Source organism: Aythya ferina (genome assembly GCF_964211825.1).
Source record: "Aythya ferina genome assembly, chromosome: 5".
In the NCBI taxonomy this organism is placed as follows: Eukaryota; Metazoa; Chordata; class Aves; order Anseriformes; family Anatidae; genus Aythya; species Aythya ferina.
This window is the reverse complement of record NC_140301.1, coordinates 46,080,528-46,104,179: the sequence shown is the minus strand read 5'-3', so window position 1 is coordinate 46,104,179 and position 23,652 is coordinate 46,080,528. Positions and strand designations below refer to the sequence as shown.

The window sequence follows — 23,652 nt, the reverse complement described above, 5'->3', positions numbered from 1 at the left end:
TGAAGTTTAACAAGGCCAAGTGCCAGGTCCTGCACCTGTGTCGTAATAACCACAAGCAGAGCTACAGGCTGGGAGATGAGTGGTTGGAGAGCTGCCAGGCAGAGAAGGACCTGGGAGTATTGGTGGATAGTCGGCTGAATATGAGCCAGCAGTGCGCTCAGGAGGTCAAGAAGGCCAACAGCATCCTGGCTTGTGTCAGGAACAGTGTGACCAGCAGGGCTAGGGAGGTGATCATCCCCCTGTACTCAGCTCTGGTGAGGCCGCACCTCGAGTACTGTGTTCAGTTTTCGGCCCCTCGCTACAAGAAGGACATCGAGGTGCTTGAGCGGGTCCAGAGAAGGGCGACGAAGCTGGTGAGGGGCCTGGAGAACAAGTCCTACGAGGAGCGGCTGAGGGAGCTGGGCTTGTTCAGCCTGGAGAAAAGGAGGCTCAGGGACGATCTTATTGCTCTTTACAGATACCTTAAAGGAGGCTGTAGCGAGGTGGGGGTTGGTCTGTTCTCCCATGTGCCTGGTGACAGGACAAGGGGAAATGGGCTAAAGTTGCGCCAGGGGAGTTTTAGGTTAGATGTTAGGAAGAACTTCTTTACTGAAAGTGTTGACCGGAGAGCAGCCTGCTAAACCTCAAGATAGGTGGTGGTTACAAAGGCAGTAGTGAGCTGTTCCTTATGGGTTTTGTTTCTTCCTTTTCTCAGATGATGGTTGTGATTGGTAATTTCCAGCACAGCTGCTTGAGTTGGCACAGGTTGCTGTCGTTTAACCCAGCAGCAGCTGAGTACCACAGAGCCCTTCAGTGGGTCCCCTCCCCTGCCCAAGTGGGATGGGGCAGAGAACTGAGAAAACAAACAGACATAAAACAAAACAAAAACCCAGATGATATGAAAGGGCCGGTGTTGTGTGGAGCGGGGCCTCGCACTGCTGCTTGGGCCTGGCCCTATGCCTGCTCACGGCTGCCTGGGGCTGGAGCTGCCCGGGGCAGAATGCGAGAAGCTGGAGGAGCTGGGGTGGAGAGCAGCACTGCTCTGGCACGCTGTGCCAGAAGAGGAATGCCCAGTGTCCCGGCCCTGTGGACGGACAGGGCTGCGATCATGGCTGCGCTACTGTGAGGCGCCTGCACACCCGGCACACACTTCCTCCTGCCCCAGCACCGGGCTGCACACAGGGACACGGGCAGGGAGGGCTGGGCCCCTGCTGCTGGCCCCTTCTACAGCTGGGGGCTTCTGTGCTGGCCCCACAGCAGCGGGACCCCCCAGCACCAAGCTACGTTCTGTGGGTACCCCTGTGCCTGCTGCTAGGGTCAGGCTGCCGCCTCCTCCTCCTCCTCCTCCTCCTCCTCCTCCTCCCACTTTAGGACTCCTTCTTTCTGCCCCCAGCTCCAGAGGCACATGTGGCCTCTTTGGGGTCTATCTGGGTGATGCCCAGGCCACAAGCTGTCCCTGGTGTCGGACAGGAACCTGTGCATGTGACCCATTCCCCCCATGGACGGTGCTGCAGCTTGGTGCCCTGAGGCTGAAGCCTCAGCTCTGAGCCCGTTGGCAGCATCCCCACTGCTGCTCAAAGCCACGACGCTATCGGCAGCAGCACAGGTGCCCCAGCAGTTCCATGCAGTTAAAGCCGCCTCCGTGTCCCTGGGAGGGGGAATCTGCCCCCCTTGTGCCCTGTGTCTCCAGCCACTGCAGGGGCTGGAGATGTCCCTCCTGCACGTATTGAGGCCAGCGCGGGGACCTGATTCTGCGCAGTGACCCCTGGGCTTCTTCCAGGTGGGTCAAGGACCCCCTGAAACAGGCTGAGTACTGGGGTGCTGAGGGAGGCCATGTTCTGAGGGAGGACCCCATGCTGGGGATAACCCTGTCCCCATGGGGACCTGCTCTCCTCAGGCACAGCCCCAACCCCAGCTCAGGGGGACACAGGAGCCAGGCAGGCTGGCTCCCCTCGGGGACATTTGGGTGCTGAGCCCCAGCAGGGAGGCGGGGGGGTGCGTGACGCCAGAAGCGGAGCCGAGTCTCATATTTGGGCACGGAGCAGGTTATTGGAGGCTGGGCCCCGGCAGGCAGCAGATAACCCTCCTGATAGCGGCTCACAAGGTGCCTCCGCCGCCCCCATTGGCTCCTGCCAGCGGGGGCTGCCTATATATCCCCCTCCCCGGCGCGGGGCTGCGTCTGGCACTGGGGGCAGGATGGTGCCTGCCAGGGCACTGGGGCTGCTCCTCTGCGTGCAGCTCTGCAGGGGTGAGTGGTGGGGCTGGCCGTGGGGCAGTGGGGAAGTGGTGGGGCAGGGGCTGTCCGTGGGCAAACAGTGGGCAAGCACTGCGGCAGGGAGCAGCTGTGGGGCAGGTGCCCCCCGAGCTCAGAAGGTCCCTGGGGTTGCCTGCAGGCAGCGGGGAGCTGCGGCTGGTGGATGGTGGCGGGCGCTGCGCCGGCCGCGTGGAGGTGAAGCACGAGGGCGAGTGGGGCTCCGTCTGCAGCTACGACTTCGAATGGGACCACCGGGGCGCCGGCGTGGTGTGCCGGCAGCTGGGCTGCGGCGCGGTGGCCTGGACATCCCCGTACGCCCCATTTGGGCAGGGCAAGGGACGCATCTGGCTGCACCCCTTCTTCTGCCGTGGCTCTGAGGCAAGCTTACATGACTGCTTCCACTTTGGCTGGGGTCGACATTTCTGTGGCCACGAGTGGGATGTGGGGGTGACCTGCACAGGTGAGTCGCGGTGGTGGTGCTGGGGATGCCGTGTCGGAATTCCCAAGTCCAGGACTGAGTCCTGTACCCGGTGCAGAGGAGCTGGAGCTGCGGCTGGCGGCTGGCAGGGGACCCTGCGAGGGGAGAGTGGAGGTGAAGCTGCGGGGACGCTGGGGCACGGTGGCAGATGATGACTGGGACATGGAGGACGCCGAGGTGGTGTGCCAGCAGTTGGGCTGCGGCTCAGCTGCTGGTGCTTACCACAGCTCCCACTTCGGACAAGACGAAGGTCCTCTCAGCTTGGTCTTTGTCGACTGTAATGGGGACGAGAAGGCCCTCTGGGACTGCAAGATTCGAGGCTGGGGACCCTATACCAGACCTACTGATTACAACAGGGCTGTGGTGTGCCAAGGTGAGTGCTGGGGACATGCGGTGCTGCAGGGAGCCCCCTCGTCCGCATCCCCCCCAGGAGCCCTCCTCTCGCGGCAGGGTTCTCCCGTCTGGCCGGAGGGGACGGCGCCTGCTCGGGGCGGCTGGAGGTGCGGCAGGGCCGGGCCTGGGCCACCGTCTGCCACGGCCACGTGGACCTCAAGGCCGCCCAGGTGGTGTGCAGGGAGCTGGGCTGCGGCACGGCAGTGGCCGTCCCCGCTGCCGGCCATTTTGGGGCAGCAACGGGGCCGCTCTGGGACGGCGCCTTTGAGTGCAACGGCAGCGAGCCACTCCTGGCCAGCTGCGCCCGGCGGCCGACCCACGGCCAGGCCTGTGCTGGCCCCGCTGCTATCGTCTGCTCACGTAAGTGCTGGGGCCGCTGTCCGGGGGGCCGGGGCAGCCCCTTGCAGCGTGGGGTGCCCCGGGGGGTCCCTGCCCTGCCATCCCCCCAGCGCCCTCTCTGCGCCGCAGCCTACACCGGTTTCCGTTTGGCGGATGGCGGCTCGGGCTGCGCCGGGCGGGTGGAGGTGGAGGCGCAGGGGACATGGGGAGCGCTGTGTGCCAGCGCCTGGGACCTGCGCGACGCCCACGTCCTGTGCCGCCACCTGGGCTGCGGCCCCGCCGCCTCCCTGCCCCCAGGAGGCCATTTCGGGACGGGCACGGCGACGGGGCCGCTGCGGCGCGATGCCCTGAGCTGCAGCGGGAGCGAGCGGCACCCGGGCGAGTGCCCCGTGGCGCTGCTGGGGGAGCCCGCCTGCCCCCCTGGCCATGCCGCCGCCGTCAACTGCTCAGGTGGGTGCAGGGGCTGCGGGGACCCGTGGCAGGCGGGGAGCAGCGCCCGTCCCCACGGCACGGCCGGGCTCTTGCAGGCGCCGCTGAGCCCCTGCGGCTGCTGGACGGGGAGAGCCGGTGCGACGGGCGGCTGGAGGTGGCCACGAGCCCCGGGGCCTGGGCCCGCGTGGCTGCGGGGCCGGGGGACGACCGAGCTGCCTCCGTGGCGTGCCGGCAGCTGGGCTGCGGTGTGCCAGAGAAGGTCTACGCTGTGCCGGCCGCCAGCTCGGGCCCCGTGGAGCTGCAGGAGCTGCGCTGTGCTGGCACCGAGGAGCTCCTGGCGCAGTGCAACGCCTCGGGGCCTGCCGCAGCGCCCGGCCACAGCCCCCCAGAGGCGGCCGTCGCCTGCTCAGGTGAGTGCGCCGGGAAGGGCCGCGGGTGCCCAGCGGGCGCCCCCAGCCCCATCCTGGCCCTCCCGTGCAGGCAGCCGGCGGCTGAGGCTGGCGGGCGGCCCCGGGCGCTGCGCCGGCAGGGTGGAGGTGTACAGCGAGGGCACGTGGGGCACCGTCTGCCAGGACGCCTGGGACCTGCCAGATGCCGACGTCGTGTGCCGCCAGCTGGGCTGCGGGCGGGCCCTGGAGGCGCCCGGCTCGGAGCGCTTCGGGCCCGGCGTGGGGACGCTGTGGCCGGGTGCCGGGGGCTGCTCGGGGACGGAGGCGGCTCTCTGGGCCTGCCCAGCCCCGGCACGGCGCGGCTGCCGCCGGGGCGGCGGTGCCGGTGCCGTGTGCTCAGGTGAGCACTGTGATCCCTGAGCTGGGTGGGGAGCAGGCCCCGCTGCCCGTGGGGTGCGCGCTGCCCCACCTGTCCCAACGGTGCCGCGACCCCCCCGTCCCCTGTTGTTGCAGGGCTGCTGCGTCTGGCGGGGGGCAGCAGCAGCTGCAGCGGGCACCTGGAGGTGCTGCGCGAGGGGACGTGGGGCCGCGTGTGCGCCAACGACACCAGCCCCGCCACAGCTGCCGTTGTCTGCCGCCAGCTGGGCTGTGGCACCGGGGGGAGGCTGGCGGCCGTCCCCGCACAGGGCTCGGTCCCCGCCTGGCTGGGCTGGGTGCGATGCCAGGAGGGGGCCCCCTCGCTCTGGCGCTGCCCCTCGGCGCCCTGGCACCTGCAGTCCTGCGGCCCCGAGGGGGTCGCCCACATCGCCTGTGACGAGGACACCGAGGACACGAGCGGGGCCACCAGCACTGCAGGTAGCAGCTGCCGGCACGGGGGTGCTTGCCCAGCTGGCTCTGCCCGTGCCCACTGCCCCCTGCCCCCTACCCCTGCTGCCGTGCGGATCCCGGCCTCACGCTGCAGGTGCCATCCCTGCAGGTGCCAGCAGCAGCAGCAGCGTTGCCCCACTCACAGCAGTGTCGGGGAGCGTGCCGGTGCCCACGGTCCTGTGCGTGCTCCTGGGGACGTTGCTGGGCCTGGCCCTGGCAGCCCTGGCTGTGCAGGCACACCGCGCACGGCTGCAACGCCGAGGTGGGCACTGCCTTGGGAGTCCTCGTGGGTCTGAGGGGAACTGTGAGACGTGCGATTGTAACACGTTCTTCCTTGCAGGCCCCAATAGAACCACAGATGCCGGCTCCGAGGTTGTGTACGAGGAGCTGGATTACAGCCTGATGCCCGAGTACCAGGAGGTGCCCAGCCACACAGGTGGGAACACGGTCGTCCCCAGGGCCTGGGGCTGTCCCCATCCCTGGCCGAACACTCAGCAGCTCCTTCTCCACCGCAGGCTCCCTGTCCAAGGGCTCAGGCATGAAGCCACAGGACGACAGCTGGGATGGTAATGACGAGGAGCTCAGCCCCGGAGAGGCCCCAGGTAGGGGAAAGGGCACTGAACAGGGACACAAATGCACAAGTGTCAGAGGAGAGGGGCTATGACAGAGCTGTGGTGCTGGGGAGGTGAGGGCACACGGCCCTTGAGGCTGCGTCCTCAGCCCCGGCCCCTCCTCGCCTGGCGCAGCCCCCCCGGCCCAGCCTGGGCACAGCCCCCCGGATGGCTACGACGATGCTGCGGCCGTGCCGGACGAGCCCCCCGCTCCCCACGGCGGGGACGCCCCGGCGCAGCCCCGCGGGGACACAGGCTATGATGACGTTGACATGGGCACCCTGGGGACAGCGCCGTGAGGAGGCCCTGGGGACACGGCTGCAGGAGGGGGCTCCGGCCCCAGGGAGGGCTGGCCCTGCCCATGGGGGGCCCATGGGGGGCACCCGTCCCTGCCCAGCCCTCAGCACGCTGCAGAAACGGCTCCATCGGCCCGCCCGCACCCGTGGCCCAACGTCACGCCAGGCTCCTTGTGAAGTTTTTCAGCATGGCCTTTCCCTGCGCAGTGCTCTTTCCAATTAAAGCCCCAAATGCTTGGAACCTCGCTCCCAGCACCATTCTGTCTTTCTCTCTCCCAGGTCCATCTTCCGTCCCTCAGGGCCATGGGGCAGAGCTGGGCCCGCAGGCACATCCACATGGCTCTGGGCACGCGGGAAGGATGTGGAAAAGCCCAGGGCCCGGCCCCGGGGCCTTCCTTTGGTCCCAGAGCTGCACGCTCTCCCTGCCAGGATAATGTAGAATGATAGAATCATAGCATATCCCAAGTTGGACTCGATGATCCGTATGGGTCCCTTCCAACTCCTGCCACCACACAGGTCTGTTATAAGTTGTCCCCTTAATTTTTCAGAGAGCATTGTATTAATAATAGAAAGGAAGTTATTGAGTAAGCCAACAGCAAGCAAAACAGCGCTGGGCGGCCGGAGAGTCTCGGCTCTGCCAATGGTGCGCACCTCACCCCCGCCAGGGTCCCTTTTTATATCTTGGTAATTCCGGGATTACGCAGCACATCCTGGTATATTCTGCAACTGTGCACACTGTTGCTAGGGGGTCGTCTCTGTCCCTCTGGTGGTCGTGAAGATGAAGGCCATAGTCTTCCTCGGCGTTGTAGTTCTACTTCTTTTTTTATTTGGTCATGTTGGCCCAGCGTGAGACAGAAAGGCAGGATGTTGATACACTATTTTAGCAACAAGACAATGAACAAACATTTATTGTGTATTACAAGGTCTACCCTAGATTTTTGACCATGTGAGTAAATGCAGAGTCCGTGCACTGCTTCAACTACAACAGGCCTGGTGCCGTGACTGGTTCCCTTGGGAGCCTGTTCCAGTGATTGACCCCCCTCTTGGTGAAGAACCTCTTCCTGATGTCCAGCCTAAACCTCCCCTGCCTCAGCTTGACACCATTCCCGCGGGTCCTATCACTGGTGATTAAGGAGAATAGGTCAGTGCCTGCCCCTCCACTCCCCCTCATGAGGAAGTTGTAGACCACGATGAGGTCCCCCCTCAGCCTCCTCTCCTCCAGGCTGAACAGACCCAGTGCCCTCAGACGCTCCTCATACGTCTTCCCCTCTCGTCCCTTCACCATATTCATCGCCCTCCTCTGGACACTCTCCAACAGTTTAATGTCCTTCTTGTACTGTGGTGCCCAGCACTGCACGCAGTGCTCCAGGTGAGGCCGCACCAGCGCAGAGCAGAGCAGGACAATGACCTCCCTCGACCGACTGGCGATGCCGTGCTTGATGCACCCCAGGGTATTGGCCCTCCTGGCTGCCAGGGCACACTGCTGGCTCACATTCAGCTTGCTGTCAAACACAACCCCCAGATCCCTCTCTGCAGGGCTGCTCTCCAGCGTCTCGTCGCCCAGTCTGTACGTACTGCCAGGGTTGCCCTGTCCCAGGTGCAGGAACCGGCACTTGCTCTTGTTAAACTTCATGCAGTTTAGGCCGCATGAACAGGCTGAGGGAAGGGCACGGCTCGTGGGCACCAGCAGAAACAACGGCGCGCAGCGTAGTGTCATCGTAGCCATGCTTAGCTTTGCATCTACTCACAAGAATGTGCTCAGTGCTGCACAGTAGCAAGAAGAACAGCGGTGTGTGGCCACTCATTGCAAATGGTAGAGGATCAAATCCAGGCAGTGACAAACTCGTGCTCCTCCAAGCTGACGGGAGATCCTCAGAAAAAACTCGTCCTCGGGCAGTGCTGTGGCATCTCTATAGTGTGAGGGTCAGCAGCAAATTGGCTTTTTTGGGAAAATGGGAAGGGAAGGGAAGGGAAGGGAAGGGAAGCAGAGCCAGAGGAATTATTGTTCCTCTCTACTCAGCCCTGGAGAGGCTGGAACTGGAAAATTGTGTTCCGTTTTGTGCCCCTCACTACAAGAAGGACAGGGAGGTGCTGGAACATGTCCACAGAAGGGCAGCAAAGCTGTTGAAGTGTCTAGAGACCAAGTCTTATGAGGAGCAGCTGAGAGCCACTGAAAGAGGCCTGGAGAAAAGGAGGCTCAGGGGTGACCTTATCATGCTCTTGAAATACCTTAAGGGAAGTTGAAGGGAGTGGGGGTCTGGCTCTTTTCCAAACACATCGGGTGAGCCAAACTGGCCAGAGGGACACTGCATGCTACATGGCATCATGCTGCACAATAAAAATGGAGAGGGTTGGCTGGGGGGACACTGCTGCCTGGGGACAGGCTGGGCTTCGGTCAGAGCACAGTGAGCAATTGCACTGTGCACCACCTGTTTCAAATCTATATACTTATTTATTTACTGCTATCTTCATTATTATTTTCTCATCACTTTGTGTCCTATTTAACTGTCTCATGACAGTAACCCATGACTTTAACCTATTGTTTGTTTTTCCTCAATTCTCTGCCCCATCCCACTGTGGCAGGGGAGGGGACCCACTGAAGGGCTCTGTGGTACTCAGCTGCTGCTGGGTTAAACGACAGCAACCTGTGCCAACTCAAGCAGCTGTGCTGGAAATTACCAATCACAACCATCATCTGAGAAAAGGAAGAAGCAAAACCCAGAAAGAAACAGCTCACTACTGCCTTTGTAACCACCACCTATCTTGAGGTTTAGCAGGCTGCTCTCCGGTCCAGGAAGGACAAGGACGGGTGACTGCTGTTGCCTCTTTTGCTAGGACAGGTTTTGCTTTCAGAAGCTACTCACAGTGCACTAATAAAAAAATTCTGTTCTAACAGGTCTATGTCCTTCTTGAACAGGGGGCCTGATTAAGGAGGTATTGGGGAGGCATTGGGGAGGCAAGGACAATCCCCAGACATGGACTGTATATCTCGAAACAAGACACTGAAACTCATGATAAGGAAGCGGCAGACGGACAGAGAAACAAACGTAAGGACTATAAATCTCAAAACTGGACATTGGAATTCATTATAAAGATACAACAAACGGAAGAATTGGCAACAACCAGCTCTTGCAATTAAGAAACCTGCCAATTCAGCAAATTCCTGACCAAAGGTGAAAAGTACACTGTGAGGAAGACTCGGGGTCTTCCTCCCAAAGACCCCTGCCCACGTCCCAAAGACCCCTGCCCACAATTCTTGGAAGGCTCTACGCAGGCGCAAGGTGCCAAAAGGCTAATTAGCATAAGAAGCGAGGGAAGGCGGGGATAGGTAATGCATATGTATAGGTGCTTGTAGAATATTGATAGATTGATTGTATAAATTCAAGACTGCTTTCCGCTTTAGGTATGCACGATAGGTGGAGAGATCCCCCGTGCATCCAGCACTGCAATAAAGAATATACCACTTAAAGGAATTACGGCTTCGATCTTTGAATCAATCTGGCACCCCAGATGGGACGACCTCTCTGCCGGACCGCAGGACCCGCTGGGGACAGGACTCCCTAGGGTACCCCCGGGATTTCCCGGAGGGACTCCTCGACTCACCGGATCACTGCGGAGGCAGACAAGGACCCCATCATTGTAAGTGAGTATATTCTTTATTCTGGTTTGGTTTTCTGGTAGGCCGGTCATCTGGGACTGTCCAGTAAGTCGGAAGGTGACTTCTGCAGGACAGTATTTGGTATATACTTTGTGGTTAGTACCACAAGTATATCTGGGGACCTTGGGGTCCATCTGTATCTGGAACTGTCTGTAAGTCAGAAGGTGATCTTCTGCGAGGCAGTGTTTGGTATATACTTTGTGGTAAGCACCATAAGTATATTTGGGGACCTTAAGGAAAGAGCTCGCTTTAAGGTCCATCTGGAATTGTGTTGTCTATTTCGGTTTTCTGACTCATGGAGTATGGTATTTAACTTTGGTTATTGTTACTGTGATTTTGGCTATTTTTCTGGTGGTAATAGTAGGTTCGTGGCATTGTTATAAGAGAGATATCGTTACGGTGTTACACAGTTCGGTTTTCTGACTTATCGCATGTGGAATTTGACTCTGACTATTGTTATTGTGATTTTAGCAATATTGCTGGTAATAGTAGCTTTGTGACATCGCTACTGAAAGATATTGTGTGCCTGTAATTTTGTGAGTGATACATTTTTGTGATACACTTTTGTAAGTAACACGTGTATTCTGAAAGTGTAAACTGGAAAATGGGGGGGCGAGTAAGCAGTGAAATTCCTAAGAAAAGTGTGCTGGGTTGTATTTTGAGTCATTGGAAGGATATTGGAGGATCTGCAGGTGGAAGTGTGAACAGGAAAACATTGATAAAATATCGTAATCAGTGGTGGCCGCTTTATAAGCTGGAATGTGGAGAAAAGTGGCCCCTAAATGGAACTTTAAACTATAATATTTTGCTACAGTTAATGTTGTTTTTTGAGAAGCAGAACAGGATGAAATGCTGTATACTGATGTTTCAGCATCTTGGTGGGAAAAGGTACGGAATTAAGTTGGCCCCTGACTGAGCCTTTGATGATGGCATTAGAGAAGTACAGGCTGGAGAAAGATAAAGGAAGTGTTAAAAGGGTTGTTGAAAGTGTTAAAGGTGTTTGAAGTTGAATGAGCAGGGAAAGAGGATGTAGGAATGTTAATAGTTCTGCCTCTGCCCGAGGCAGAGATCTTAAAATCCCGGGTGTTAGCCCTTTAGGGCAAAGGGACCACAATGGGTCTGAGAGAGTTGTCACAGAAACAGAAAAGCAGTTAACTCTTAAAACAACCTGAGTTCATGTGCGAGCTCAGATTGCCGATGGGACCGCTCAGGGAACTGCGGACAATTGCATTCCCCTGACCGACCCCCACTAAGACCCAAATCATCCTGAAAACTATGAACGGTTAAGTAAATACTAAAACCTGGATGAATTGGGAATTGAGAATATGCTTCCAACAAGGTCTAAAAGAAACCCCTATGGAATTTTTGGACCAACTCTGAAATGTAATGAAAATAAATAAATAAATAAATAAAACAAAACGGTTTGGACCTGGCTTCGGAGGACAAATTGACTAGCCTTTTCCTAGAGTAATCGACCCCTGATTTCAACAGGAATAACGGGGACCTGGGGAATCTACCCTAGCGGATCCTCCACTGGTTATAATGAAGCTAGCGGAGGAATGGAAGTGAAATTTCTTATTGATATGGGGCAACGTATTCAGTTCTAAATCAAGCATTAATGCCTTCACAGAATTATTATGTTAGGGTAAAAGGTGTGTTGTGGTTTAACCCGGCCGGCAGCTAAACACCACGCAGCTGTTCGCTCCCCCTCCCCCTCCCTCTCTGGGACGGGGGAGAGAAATGGAAACTGAAGCCCGTTAGTTGAGATAAAGACAGTTTAATAAGACAAAATAAAATAAAATAATAATAATAATACAATGATGATAATAGTACCACTACTAATAATGTGTACAAACAAGTGATGCACAATGCAATTGCTCACCACCCGCTGACCGATGCCCAGCCTAACCCCGAGCAGTCTGGCCCCCTCCCCCTGGCTAGCCACCCCTATGTATTGTTTAGCCTGACGTCAGATGCCATGGAATACCCCTTTGGCTAGTTCGGGTCACCTGTCCTGGGTCTGTCCCCTCCCAGCTCTTGCTGCACCCCCAGCCTGCCTGTTGGCAGGACAGAGCAAAAGGCTGAGGTGTCCTTGGCTTGGTATAAGCACTGCTCTGCAACAATTAAAACATCAGGGTGTTATCAGCACTCTTCTCATCCTAAGCCAAAACATAGCATTCTACCAGCTACTAGGAAGAAAATTAACTCTGTTCTAACTGAAACCAGGACAAGGTGTAACCGAAAAGGCTTATTTTTGTGAACCTTTGAAGTACAAGTTAGGGAAATAATGGGGCATACACAGATTTTTATATATGCCTAGCTCCTCATGGGCACTCTTAGGTAGAGATTTATTAGAGCAAGTAGGAGCAGAAATTGTCTTTGAAAAAGGGAAAATGGAATTAAGTATAGGAGAAGAACAACTAACAAATGTGTTAAGCTTGGCACTAATACAAACTGACCCTAAAAGTGAAATACCTTTAGAGATCACAGATCAAGTATGTCCAGGAGTTTGGGCTACCGAAGTCCCTGGAAGAGCTAAAAATGTGACCTTAATAATTATTAAATTAAAGCCAGGAGAGAAACCCGTTAAGGTTAAGTAATATCCTTTGAGGATAGAAGATAGGAAAGGAATTAAAGAGATAATTAATAAATTTTTACAGTATGGATTATTGATTGAATGCGAATCAGAATACAATACACCCATATTGCCAATTAAAAAGGCAGATGAAAAAGCTATAGGCTAGTTCAGGATTTGAGGGCCATAAATAAAATCACTGAGGATATACATCCAGTAGTGGCAAACCCTTATACTTTGCTGACTAAATTAAAGAATAGTCAAGTCTGGTTTACCGTACTGGATTTAAAAGATGCCTTCTTCTGCCTAGGCTTAGCCACAGAAAGCCAAAACCTATTTGCCTTTGAATGGGAAAATCCTGATTCAGGCAGAAAGACGCAGCTTACGTGGACATTACTACCTCAAGGATTCAAGAATAGCCCCACTATTTTTGGAAACCAATTAGCAAGGGAACTCGAAACATGGATGCCTCCGGACACTGAAGGTGCTTTGTTACAATATGTAGATGATCTCTTAATAGCTACTGAGACTAAAGGGAGTTGTATTCAATGGACTATAAGTCGTCTTAATTTTCTGGGTTTAAATGGATATCAAGTCTCTTGACAGAAAGTCCAGCTGGCTCAACAAAGTGTGACCTATCTGGGATTTGAAATTTCGGAAGGACACCGAGAACTAGGAACTGAACATAAGGAAGTCATTTGCCAGACTCCAGAACCTCAAATGGTAAAGGAGCTACAAACCTTTTTAGGAATGACAGGTTGGTGTCGCCTTTGGATTTATAATTATGGACTATTGGTGAAGCCTCTATGTGAATTGATAAAGATTAACCAGTCAAAGTTAGTCTGGACTGGAGAAGCACAAAAAGTCTTTAAACAACTTAAACAAGAATTGATGATTTTGAAATATCAAGCAATATTGGTAGAACAGGACGATGTGGAAATTGTGATAACTAATATTGTGAATCCAGCGTCTTTTCTTAGTGATGCTCCGGCGGAACCTGTGATTCACGATTGTTTAGAAACTATGGAGACTGTGTATTCCAGCCGACCAGACCTTAAGGAGGAGCCCATGGAAGATGCGGAAGAAACTTGGTTCGCGGATGGAAGCAGTTTTGTTACACAAGGACAACGTAAAGCTGGATATGCTATAACAACTACTCAGCAGGTAATCGAGTCTAAGCCTTTACCCCCTGGAACATCTGCTCAAAAGACGGAGATAGTTGCTCTCACGAGAGCATTGGAACTGGCAGCGGGAAAAAGGGTAAATATTTGGACAGATTCTAAATATACATTCGGCGTGGTACATGCTCATGGAGCAATTTGGAAAGAACATGGATTGCTGACCGCTCAGTGAAAACACAAAGTATGCTAAAGAAATTTTAAAATTGTTAGAGGCTGTAAAACAACCAGAAAAGGTAGCTATCATGCATTGTCAGGGACACCAAAAGGGGAACACCGATTTTGAAATTGGAAATCGATTGGCAGAGGCTAAGCAGGCAGCTGAAATAACTGAGGTGAAGGCATTGTCTTTGATACCAGACGGTAAAATCCAAACTATATCCAAATTATACAAAAGAAGACTTAAAATTAATTGAAGATTTGAAAGGTAAAATGAAACCAGATGGATGAGTATATTTAAAAGATAACCACATAGTAATACCCTCTAGTTTGACATGGCCCATAGTTCTTACAGAACACAATAAAACGCATTGGGGAGCTGGCACACTGCATAAGAGCCTGAGTCAGACATTAGTGGGACGATATGATAAAACAAGTAACTCAACAATGTAGCATTTGCTTACACAATAACCCCAATACCAAGGATAGAATAAAATTTGGAATAATCGGTAAAGGAAATTATTCGGGGCAACAGTGGCAAATTGATTTTTCAGAACTCCCTAGAAAAGGGGGGTATCATTATTACTGGTTCTGACTGACACGTTTTCAGGAAGGCCTGAAGCCTTTCCCTGTCGAACAAACAAAGCAAGAGAAGTGGTTAAAGTCTTGTTAAATGAAATAATACCATGCTTTGGGATTCTAGTAGCAATGTCTTCTGATAGAGTTTCACATTTTTGTGCACAAGTGGTAGAACAGATAAGTAAGATTCTAAAGATAGATTGGCAACTGCATACTCCTTATAGACCACAGGCAAGTGGACAGGTAGAAAAAATGAACCATTTAATTAAACAATAAATAGCTAAAATTGGATAAGAAGCTAATTTGTCATGGCCTCATTCCCTCCCTTTAGCATTACTTGGAATTAGAGTTAAACCTAGAATAAAAGGGAATTTGAGTCCCTTCAAAATCTTATATGGAAGGCCATAGCAATTTCTATTTAGTGGAGAGGACCTAACGCAGTTAGGATCAGAATATTTATATGCTTATATAACTGAACTTCAGAAACAATTAAATAAAGTACATAAATTTGTTTTAGGGACCAGGGCTAGAGGGTTGGATCAACCAATCCACCCCTTTAAGCTCGGGAATTATATATATATGAAGACTTTTTCAGGACAACCCCTACAGGAAAAATGGAAGGAAAGTGGATGGGACCATACCAAGTATTACTGACAACACACACCGCCATTAAGATTAAGAAGCAAGCAGCTTGGATCCACAATTCAAGGGTGAAGAAGGTCCCGGCGAGGATATAGACCACCACTCCAATTGGACCAACAAAATTACGGTTTTCCAGATCCTAATGATTGCAGGGGTGCGGTTCTCGGATTCGGGGTGGGCAACTTGGGATGAGAACTTACACCTGACCTTAATACAAACAATTTCTCAAGTAACTAATAAGACGAACTGTTGGGTATGCACCCATCTGCCACAGCATGGGAATAAGGGTGTATCGTTAATCGGGATTCCCTTGCCTGCAAACTTATCTTGGACTAATTTGTGGGAAAACACATCTTGGGGTCAAAAATATGAAGAAGTTTTGGAACTAGAAGTGAGTAGCTTTGTGCTGTTGGAATCTTACTATGTATGTGTACAAAGGTGTAACCCACCTAGGGGTATGGGAAAACAGCATTGTATAAATACGGATACTACTTATGTGGGAAATCAGACATCTTGTAATTGAACAATTGATATTAGTTGGTATAAGTTTAATATTGTCTTTTGTATTACTTGTTTGGAATTGGAAATTGTTACAACGAATGTCCATGTTAGCCTCCTTGACAAATGTGCATGGTAAGGTATTGAGGGGTACATATCATAATGATTGGGAAAGAAAATTTCCGTATTAAGTAAAAGAATTTACTAGATTTTCCAGAAAAGGGGGAGTCTGTACAGTAATAAATACAAGTTGTTGTGTGTATGTAGATCAGAGTGGAAGGATCTCTACCGACCTGAAAGAAATATGGAAGCAGACAAGGGTCCTACATGAGATCAGTAAAGATGATCTTTCGTGGAGTTTTAGTGAAATATGGAATAAGTTAACCTCCTGGTTGCCCAATTTCCAATGGTTGAGACAAGTGTTCATTGCTCTAATCACATTAGTAGTGTTAGGAATATTTGTGTGCATGTTGTTTAGATGCCTGCTTTGTTGTGTTACTGTAAATAATGAAAGTATCTGATGCAAAAGAATTTGCATGGGAAAAGAAAAGGGGGGATTGATTAAGGAGGTATTGGGGAGGCATTGGGGAGGCAAGGACAATCCCCAGACATGGACTGTATATCTCGAAACAAGACACTGAAACTCATGATAAGGAAGCGGCAGACGGACAGAGAAACAAACGTAAGGACTATAAATCTCAAAACTGGACATTGGAATTCATTATAAAGATACAACAAACGGAAGAATTGGCAACAACCAGCTCTTGCAATTAAGAAACCTGCCAATTCAGCAAATTCCTGACCAAAGGTGAAAAGTACACTGTGAGGAAGACTCGGGGTCTTCCTCCCAAAGACCCCTGCCCACGTCCCAAAGACCCCTGCCCACAATTCTTGGAAGGCTCTACGCAGGCGCAAGGTGCCAAAAGGCTAATTAGCATAAGAAGCGAGGGAAGGCGGGGATAGGTAATGCATATGTATAGGTGCTTGTAGAATATTGATAGATTGATTGTATAAATTCAAGACTGCTTTCCGCTTTAGGTATGCACGATAGGTGGAGAGATCCCCCGTGCATCCAGCGCTGCAATAAAGAATATACCACTTAAAGGAATTACGGCTTCGATCTTTGAATCAGGCCCTAGAGTTGAACGCAGTACTCAAGGTGTGGCCTCACCAGGGCCGAGTACAGGGGGACAATCACTTCCCTCTCCCTGCTGGCCACACCACTTCTAACACTAGCCCGGACTCTGTTGGCCCTCTTGGCCACCTAAGCACACCGCTGGCTCCTGTTCAGCCACCTGCCGACCAATCCCCCCAGCTCCCTTCCCTCCAGGCAGCTTTCCAGCCACTCTGCCCCCAGCCTGCAGCCTTGCATGGGGTTGTTGTGCCCCACGTGCAGGACGCGGCACTTGGCCTTGTTGAACCTCATCCAGTTGGCCTCGGCCCATCGCTCCAGGTCCCTCTGCAGAGCCTTCCTGCCCTAAGGCACATCAACACTCCTGCCCACCTTGGTGTCCTCTGCCAGCTTGCTGACGGTGCACAATATCCCCTCACACCAGGACAGGTGGTGCTGGGAGTACTGGGGAGAGGAGGCGTCCCTGGGACGCGCTGTGCCCTTCCCTCATCCTGTTCTACTTGCAGGGAAAGCGTGCAGCTCTGGGGCCAAAGGAAGGCCCCGGAGCTGGGCCCTGGGCTCTTCCCAATCGTTCCTGCATGCCCAGAGCCATGGGGACATGCCTGCGGGCCCAGCTCTGCCCTGCGGCCCCACGGGTTGGACGAGCGACCCAGGAGAGAGAGAGAGACACAGAATGGTGCAAAGAGTGAAGTTCCAAGCACTTGGGGGCTTTAATTGGAAAGAGCGCTGCGCAGGGAAAGGCCATGCTGAAAAACTTCACAAGGAGCCTGGCGTGACGTTGGGCCACAGGTGCGGGCGGGCCGATGGAGCCGTTTCTGCAGCGTGCTGAGGGCTGGGCAGGGACGGGTGCCCCCCATGGGCAGGGCCAGCCCTCCCTGGGGCTGGAGCCCTCTCCTGCAGCCGTGTCCCCAGGGCCTCCTCACGGCGCTGTCCCCAGGGTGCCCATGTCAACGTCGTCATAGCCTGTGTCCCCGCGGGGCTGCGCCGGGGCGTCCCCGCCGTGGGGAGCGGGGGGCTCGTCCGGCACGGCCGCAGCATCGTCGTAGCCATCTGGGGGGCCGTGCCCGGGCTGGGCCGGGGGGGCTGCGCCAGGCGAGGAGGGGCCGGGGCTGAGGACGCAGCCTCAAGGGCCGTGTGCCCTCACCTCCCCAGCACCACTGCTCGATCTTAGCCCCTCTCCTCTGACCCTTGTGCCTTTGTGTCCCTGTTCAGTGCCCTTTCCCCTACCTGGGGCCTCTCCGGGGCTGAGCTCCTCGTCATTGCCATCCCAGCTGTCGTCCTGCAGTTTCATGCCTGAGCCCTTGGACAGGGAGCCTGCGGTGGAGAAGGAGCTGCTGAGTGTTGGGCCAGGGATGGGGACAGCCCCAGGCCCTGGGGACGACCGTGCTCCCACCCGTGTGGCTGGGCACCTCCTGGTACTCGGGCATCAGGCTGTAATCCAGCTCCTCGTACACGGCCTCAGCGCCGACATCCGTGGCTTTCACGGGGTCTGTAAGGAAGTACACGCTGCAACGGCATGCCCCACTGTTCCCCACAGCCCCATGGAGACTCCGAAAGGGGCACCAGGGGAACCCCCAAGGCAGTGCCCACCTCGGCGTTGCAGCCGTGCGCGGTGTGCCTGCACAGCCAGGGCTGCCAGGGCCAGGCCCAGCAACGTCCCCAGGAGCACGCACAGGACCGTGGGCACCGGCACGCTCCCCGACACTGCTGTGAGTGGGGCAACGCTGCTGCTGCTGCTGACACCTGCAGGGATGGCGAGGGGCAGCGTGAGGCCGGGATCCGCACGGCAGCAGGGGCAGGGGGCAGGGGGCAGTGGGCACGGGCAGAGCCAGCTGGGCAAGCACCCCCGTGCCGGCAGCTGCTACCTGCAGTGCTGGTGGCCCCGCTCGTGTCCTCGGTGTCCTCGTCACAGGCGATGTGGGCGACCCCCTCGGGGCCGCAGGACTGCAGGTGCCAGGGCGCCGAGGGGCAGCGCCAGAGCGAGGGGGCCCCCTCCTGGCATCGCACCCAGCCCAGCCAGGCGGGGACCGAGCCCTGTGCGGGGACAGCCGCCAGCCTCCCCCCGGTGCCACAGCCCAGCTGGCGGCAGACAACGGCAGCTGTGGCGGGGCTGGTGTCGTTGGCGCACACGCGGCCCCACGTCCCCTCGCGCAGCACCTCCAGGTGCCCGCTGCAGCTGCTGCTGCCCCCCGCCAGACGCAGCAGCCCTGCAACAACAGGGGACGGGGGGGTCGCGGCACCGTTGGGACAGGTGGGGCAGCGCGCACCCCACGGGCAGCGGGGCCTGCTCCCCACCCAGCTCAGGGATCACAGTGCTCACCTGAGCACACGGCACCGGCACCGCCGCCCCGGCGGCAGCCGCGCCGTGCCGGGGCTGGGCAGGCCCAGAGAGCCGCCTCCGTCCCCGAGCAGCCCCCGGCACCCGGCCACAGCGTCCCCACGCCGGGCCCGAAGCGCTCCGAGCCGGGCGCCTCCAGGGCCCGCCCGCAGCCCAGCTGGCGGCACACGACGTCGGCATCTGGCAGGTCCCAGGCGTCCTGGCAGACGGTGCCCCACGTGCCCTCGCTGTACACCTCCACCCTGCCGGCGCAGCGCCCGGGGCCGCCCGCCAGCCTCAGCCGCCGGCTGCCTGCACGGGAGGGCCAGGATGGGGCTGGGGGCGCCCGCTGGGCACCCGCGGCCCTTCCCGGCGCACTCACCTGAGCAGGCGACGGCCGCCTCTGGGGGGCTGTGGCCGGGCGCTGCGGCAGGCCCCGAGGCGTTGCACTGCGCCAGGAGCTCCTCGGTGCCAGCACAGCGCAGCTCCTGCAGCTCCACGGGGCCCGAGCTGGCGGCCGGCACAGCGTAGACCTTGTCTGGCACACCGCAGCCCAGCTGCCGGCACGCCACGGAGGCAGCTCGGTCGTCCCCCGGCCCCGCAGCCACGCGGGCCCAGGCCCCGGGGCTCGTGGCCACCTCCAGCCGCCCGTCGCACCGGCTCTCCCCGTCCAGCAGCCGCAGGGGCTCAGCGGCGCCTGCAAGAGCCCGGCCGTGCCGTGGGGACGGGCGCTGCTCCCCGCCTGCCACGGGTCCCCGCGGCCCCTGCACCCACCTGAGCAGTTGACGGCGGCGGCATGGCCAGGGGGGCAGGCGGGCTCCCCCAGCAGCGCCACGGGGCACTCGCCCGGGTGCCGCTCGCTCCCGCTGCAGCTCAGGGCATCGCGCCGCAGCGGCCCCGTCGCCGTGCCCGTCCTGAAATGGCCTCCTGGGGGCAGGGAGGCGGCGGGGCCGCAGCCCAGGTGGCGGCACAGGACGTGGGCGTCGCGCAGGTCCCAGGCGCTGGCACACAGCGCTCCCCATGTCCCCTGCGCCTCCACCTCCACCCGCCCGGCGCAGCCCGAGCCGCCATCCGCCAAACGGAAACCGGTGTAGGCTGCGGCGCAGAGAGGGCGCTGGGGGGATGGCAGGGCAGGGACCCCCCGGGGCACCCCACGCTGCAAGGGGCTGCCCCGGCCCCCCGGACAGCGGCCCCAGCACTTACGTGAGCAGACGATAGCAGCGGGGCCAGCACAGGCCTGGCCGTGGGTCGGCCGCCGGGCGCAGCTGGCCAGGAGTGGCTCGCTGCCGTTGCACTCAAAGGCGCCGTCCCAGAGCGGCCCCGTTGCTGCCCCAAAATGGCCGGCAGCGGGGACGGCCACTGCCGTGCCGCAGCCCAGCTCCCTGCACACCACCTGGGCGGCCTTGAGGTCCACGTGGCCATGGCAGACGGTGGCCCAGGCCCGGCCCTGCCGCACCTCCAGCCGCCCCGAGCAGGCGCCGTCCCCTCCGGCCAGACGGGAGAACCCTGCCGCGAGAGGAGGGCTCCTGGGGGGGATGCGGACGAGGGGGCTCCCTGCAGCACCGCATGTCCCCAGCACTCACCTTGGCACACCACAGCAGTATCGTAGTCATGAGGGGCGTGGTATGGTCCCCAGCCTCGAATCTTGCAGTCCCAGAGGGTCTTCTCAGTCCCACTACAGTTGACAAAGACCAAGCTGATAGAACCTTCTGCTAGTCCAAACTGAGAGCTGTGGTAGGCGCCAACAGCTGAGCCGCAGCCCATCTGCTGGCACACCACCTCGGCGTCCTCCATGTCCCAGGCATTGTCCGCCACCGTGCCCCAGCGTCCCCGCAGCTTCACCTCCACTCTCCCCTCACACGGTCCCCTGCCAGCCACCAGCCGCAGCTCCAGCGCCTCTGCACCGGGTACAGGACTCAGTCCTGGACTTGTAATCCTGACCCAGCATCCCCAGCACCACCACCGCGACTCACCTGTGCAGGTCACCCCCACGTCCCACTCATGACCACAGAAGTGGTTGCCCCAGCCAAAGTGAGGGCAGTTCTCCAAGGAAGCTTCTGTCCCAAGGCAGAAGATTGGGTGCAGCCAGATGCGTCCCTTGCCCTGCCCAAACGGGGCGTACGGGGACGCCCGGGCCACTGCTCCACAGCCCAGCTGCCGGCACACCACGCCGGCGCCCCGGTGGTCCCAGTCGAAGTCGTAGCTGCAGACGGAGCCCCACTCGCCCTCGTGCTTCACCTCCACGCGGCCGGCGCAGCGCCCGCCGCCATCCACCAGCCGCAGCTCCCCGCTGCCTGCAGGCAACCCCAGGGACCTTGCTGAGCCCAGGGGATGCCTGCCCCACGGCTGCTCCCTGCCCCACCACTTATCCACAGCCAGCCCCTGCCCCACGGCCAGCCCCACCACTCACCCCCGCAGAGCTGCACGCAGAGGAGCAGCCCCAGTGCCCTGGCAGGCACCATCCTGCCCCCAGTGCCAGACGCAGCCCCGCGCCGGGGAGGGGGATATATAGGCAGCCCCCGCTGGCAGGAGCCAATGGGGGCGGCGGAGGCACCTTGTGAGCCGCTATCAGGAGGGTTATCTGCTGCCTGCCGGGGCCCAGCCTCCAATAACCTGCTCCGTGCCCAAATATGAGACTCGGCTCCGCTTCTGGCGTCACGCACCCCCCCCGCCTCCCCGCTGGGGCTCAGCACCCAAATGTCCCCGAGGGGAGCCAGCCTGCCTGGCTCCTGTGTCCCCCTGAGCTGGGGTTGGGGCTGTGCCCGAGGAGAGCAGGTCCCCGTGGGGACAGGGTTATCCCCAGCATGGGGTCCTCCCTCAGAACATGGCCTCCCTCAGCACCCCAGTACTCAGCCTGTGTCGGGGGGGGCGCCTTGACCCACCTGGAACCAGCCCGGGGTTCACTGTGCAGAATCAGGTCCCTGCGCTGGCCTCAAGATGTGCAGAAGGGACATCTCCAGCCCCTGCAGAGGCTGGTGGCATGGGGGGGGGCAGATTCCCCCTCTCAGGGACACGGTGGCTTTCACTTCATGCAGCTGCTGGGGCACCTCTGCTGCTTGCGATAGCATCGTGCCTTTGAGCAGCAGTGGGGATGCAGCCAACGGGCTCAGAGCTGAGGCTTCAGCCTCAGGGCACCAAGCTGCAGCACTGTCCATGAAGGAAATGTGTCACCTACACAGGTTCCTGTCCGACACTAGGGACCTCTTGTGGCCTGGGCATCACCCAGAAAGACCCCAAAGAGGCTACTTGTGCCTCTGGAGCTAGGGGCAGAAAGAAGGAGCCCTAAAGTGGGAGGAGGAGGAGAAGGCAGCCTGACCCTAGCAGCAGGCACAGGGGTACCCACAGAACGTAGCTTGGTGCTGGGGGGTCCCACTGCTGTGGGGCCAGCACAGAAGCCCCCAGCTGTAGAAGGGGCCAGCAGCAGGGGCCCAGCCCTCCCTGCCCGTGTCCCTGTGTGCAGCCCGGTGCTGGGGCAGGAGGAAGTGTGTGCCGGGTGTGCAGGCGCCTCACAGTAGCGCAGCCATGATCGCAGCCCTGTCCGTCCACAGGGCCGGGACACTGGGCATTCCTCTTCTGGCACAGCGTGCCAGAGCAGTGCTGCTCTCCACCCCAGGTCCTCCGGCTTCTCGCATTCTGCCCCAGGCAGCTCCAGCCCCAGGCAGCCAGGGCAGGCCGATAGGACAGGCTGCGGCGAGCAGACACAGGGCTGGGCCCGAGCAGCACTGCCAGGCCCTGCTGCACACAACACCGGCCCTTTCATATCCTCTGAGTTTTTGTTTTATTTCGTTTTATGTTTGTTAGTTTGTTTGTTTTCTCAGTTCTCTGCCCCATCCCACTTGGCCAGGGGACCCACTGAAGGGCTCTGTGGTACTCAGCTGCTGCTGGGTTAAACGACAGCAACCTGTGCCAACTCAAGCAGCTGTGCTGGAAATTACCAATCACAACCATCTTCTGAGAAAAGGAAGAAGCAAAACCCATAAACAGCTCACTACTGCCTTTGTAACCACTACCTATCTTGAGGCCTAGCAGGCTCCTGTCCAGTTCTGGAAGGACAAGGACGGGCGACTGCTGTTGCCTCTTTTGCTGGGACAGGTTTTGCTTTCAGAAGCTACTCGCAGTGCACTAATGAGAAAGGCAGAGCTGTGAGGAGCAATTTCGAAGGCTGCTTTCCGTATTAGGGCATATGATCTGATAGGCAGGGTGCTTCCCCAGAGTGAAGTCAGTGCTTAAACAGATTAACTGCAGCTATTTGATGTTGCTTGTACCTGCTGTCGCTGGGGCAGGGACTCCTGTTTTCTCTTACTGACTCCTATGCAGAAGCCTGCAATGCTCCAGCAGCAGCAAAGCGACCATCCTAAAGGCAGCAGCTCATGAATGTTACAAGCTGCCAGCCTTTGCCTCCAGGCCCTGGTTGCGTGTGCGCCCTGCTCTGGGTGCTGGGAAGAATGAAAGAGTGGCTTGGGTTGGAGGGGATGTTAAAGATCATCTAACTCCAACCCCCTGCCATAGGCAGGGATGCCACCCACTATGTCAGGTTGGCCAAGGCCCCCTGCAGCGTTACATTGAACACCTCCAGGAATGGGGTATCCTCAGCTTCTCCTGGCAACCTGTTCCAGTGCCTCACTACCCTTACAGGGAAGAAGTTCCTCCTGATGGCTAACCTAAATCTATCCGCTTTTAGTTTAAAACCATTCCCACTTGTTCCAGACATTTCCTACCTGAGTAAAGAGTCCTTTTCCGTCCGTTTTATAAGAGCCCTTTAAAAATACCGAAAGGCCACAAGAAGGTCTGCCCGGAGCCTTCTCTTCTCCAGGCTGAACAGCCCCAGCTCTCTCAGCCTTTCTTCATGGGAGAGCTGCTCCAGCCCTCTGATCAC

At 57.4% G+C, this 23,652-nt stretch overlaps 2 protein-coding genes across 2 annotated transcripts; one reads left to right on the top strand and one right to left on the bottom strand.

The window, feature by feature from the left end:
• Window positions 1-1,881: 1,881 nt before the first annotated feature.
• On the top strand, window positions 1,882-6,041 carry LOC311437288 (antigen WC1.1-like; the record flags this gene model as incomplete). The annotated part of the gene is made up of 12 exons (XM_084520327.1): window positions 1,882-2,227; window positions 2,373-2,693; window positions 2,770-3,084; window positions 3,162-3,464; window positions 3,573-3,893; window positions 3,971-4,285; window positions 4,356-4,664; window positions 4,778-5,119; window positions 5,241-5,393; window positions 5,472-5,567; window positions 5,647-5,772; window positions 5,878-6,041. Exons 1-12 carry the CDS (start codon window positions 2,176-2,178, stop codon window positions 6,039-6,041), a joined length of 2,817 nt encoding a protein of 938 aa, XP_084376453.1. The 5' UTR covers window positions 1,882-2,175.
• Window positions 6,042-17,145: 11,104 nt separating this feature from the next.
• LOC311438078 (scavenger receptor cysteine-rich type 1 protein M130-like) lies at window positions 17,146-21,405 on the bottom strand. Its single transcript, XM_084522127.1, has 12 exons — window positions 21,187-21,405; window positions 20,750-21,070; window positions 20,360-20,674; window positions 19,980-20,282; window positions 19,551-19,871; window positions 19,159-19,473; window positions 18,780-19,088; window positions 18,271-18,666; window positions 18,050-18,202; window positions 17,853-17,948; window positions 17,687-17,773; window positions 17,146-17,542 (listed from the first exon to the last, which is right to left on the bottom strand). Exons 1-12 carry the CDS (start codon window positions 21,236-21,238, stop codon window positions 17,379-17,381), a joined length of 2,832 nt encoding a protein of 943 aa, XP_084378253.1. The 5' UTR covers window positions 21,239-21,405; the 3' UTR covers window positions 17,146-17,378.
• Between the last annotated feature and the right edge of the window lie 2,247 nt (window positions 21,406-23,652).

What these genes read in the sequence shown, in the direction of transcription:
- LOC311438078 (XM_084522127.1), bottom strand. Translation starts at nt 21,238, where the DNA reads ATGGTGCCTGCCAGGGCACTGGGGCTGCTCCTCTGCGTGCAGCTCTGC. An exon ending in CTGCGTGCAGCTCTGCGGGG is followed by an intron (nt 21,071 to 21,186) that starts GTGAGTGGTGGG and finishes GGTTGCCTGCAG; the next exon opens with GCAGCGGGGAGCTGCGGCTG. An exon ending in TGCCGGTGCCGTGTGCTCAG is followed by an intron (nt 18,667 to 18,779) that starts GTGAGCACTGTG and finishes CTGTTGTTGCAG; the next exon opens with GGCTGCTGCGTCTGGCGGGG.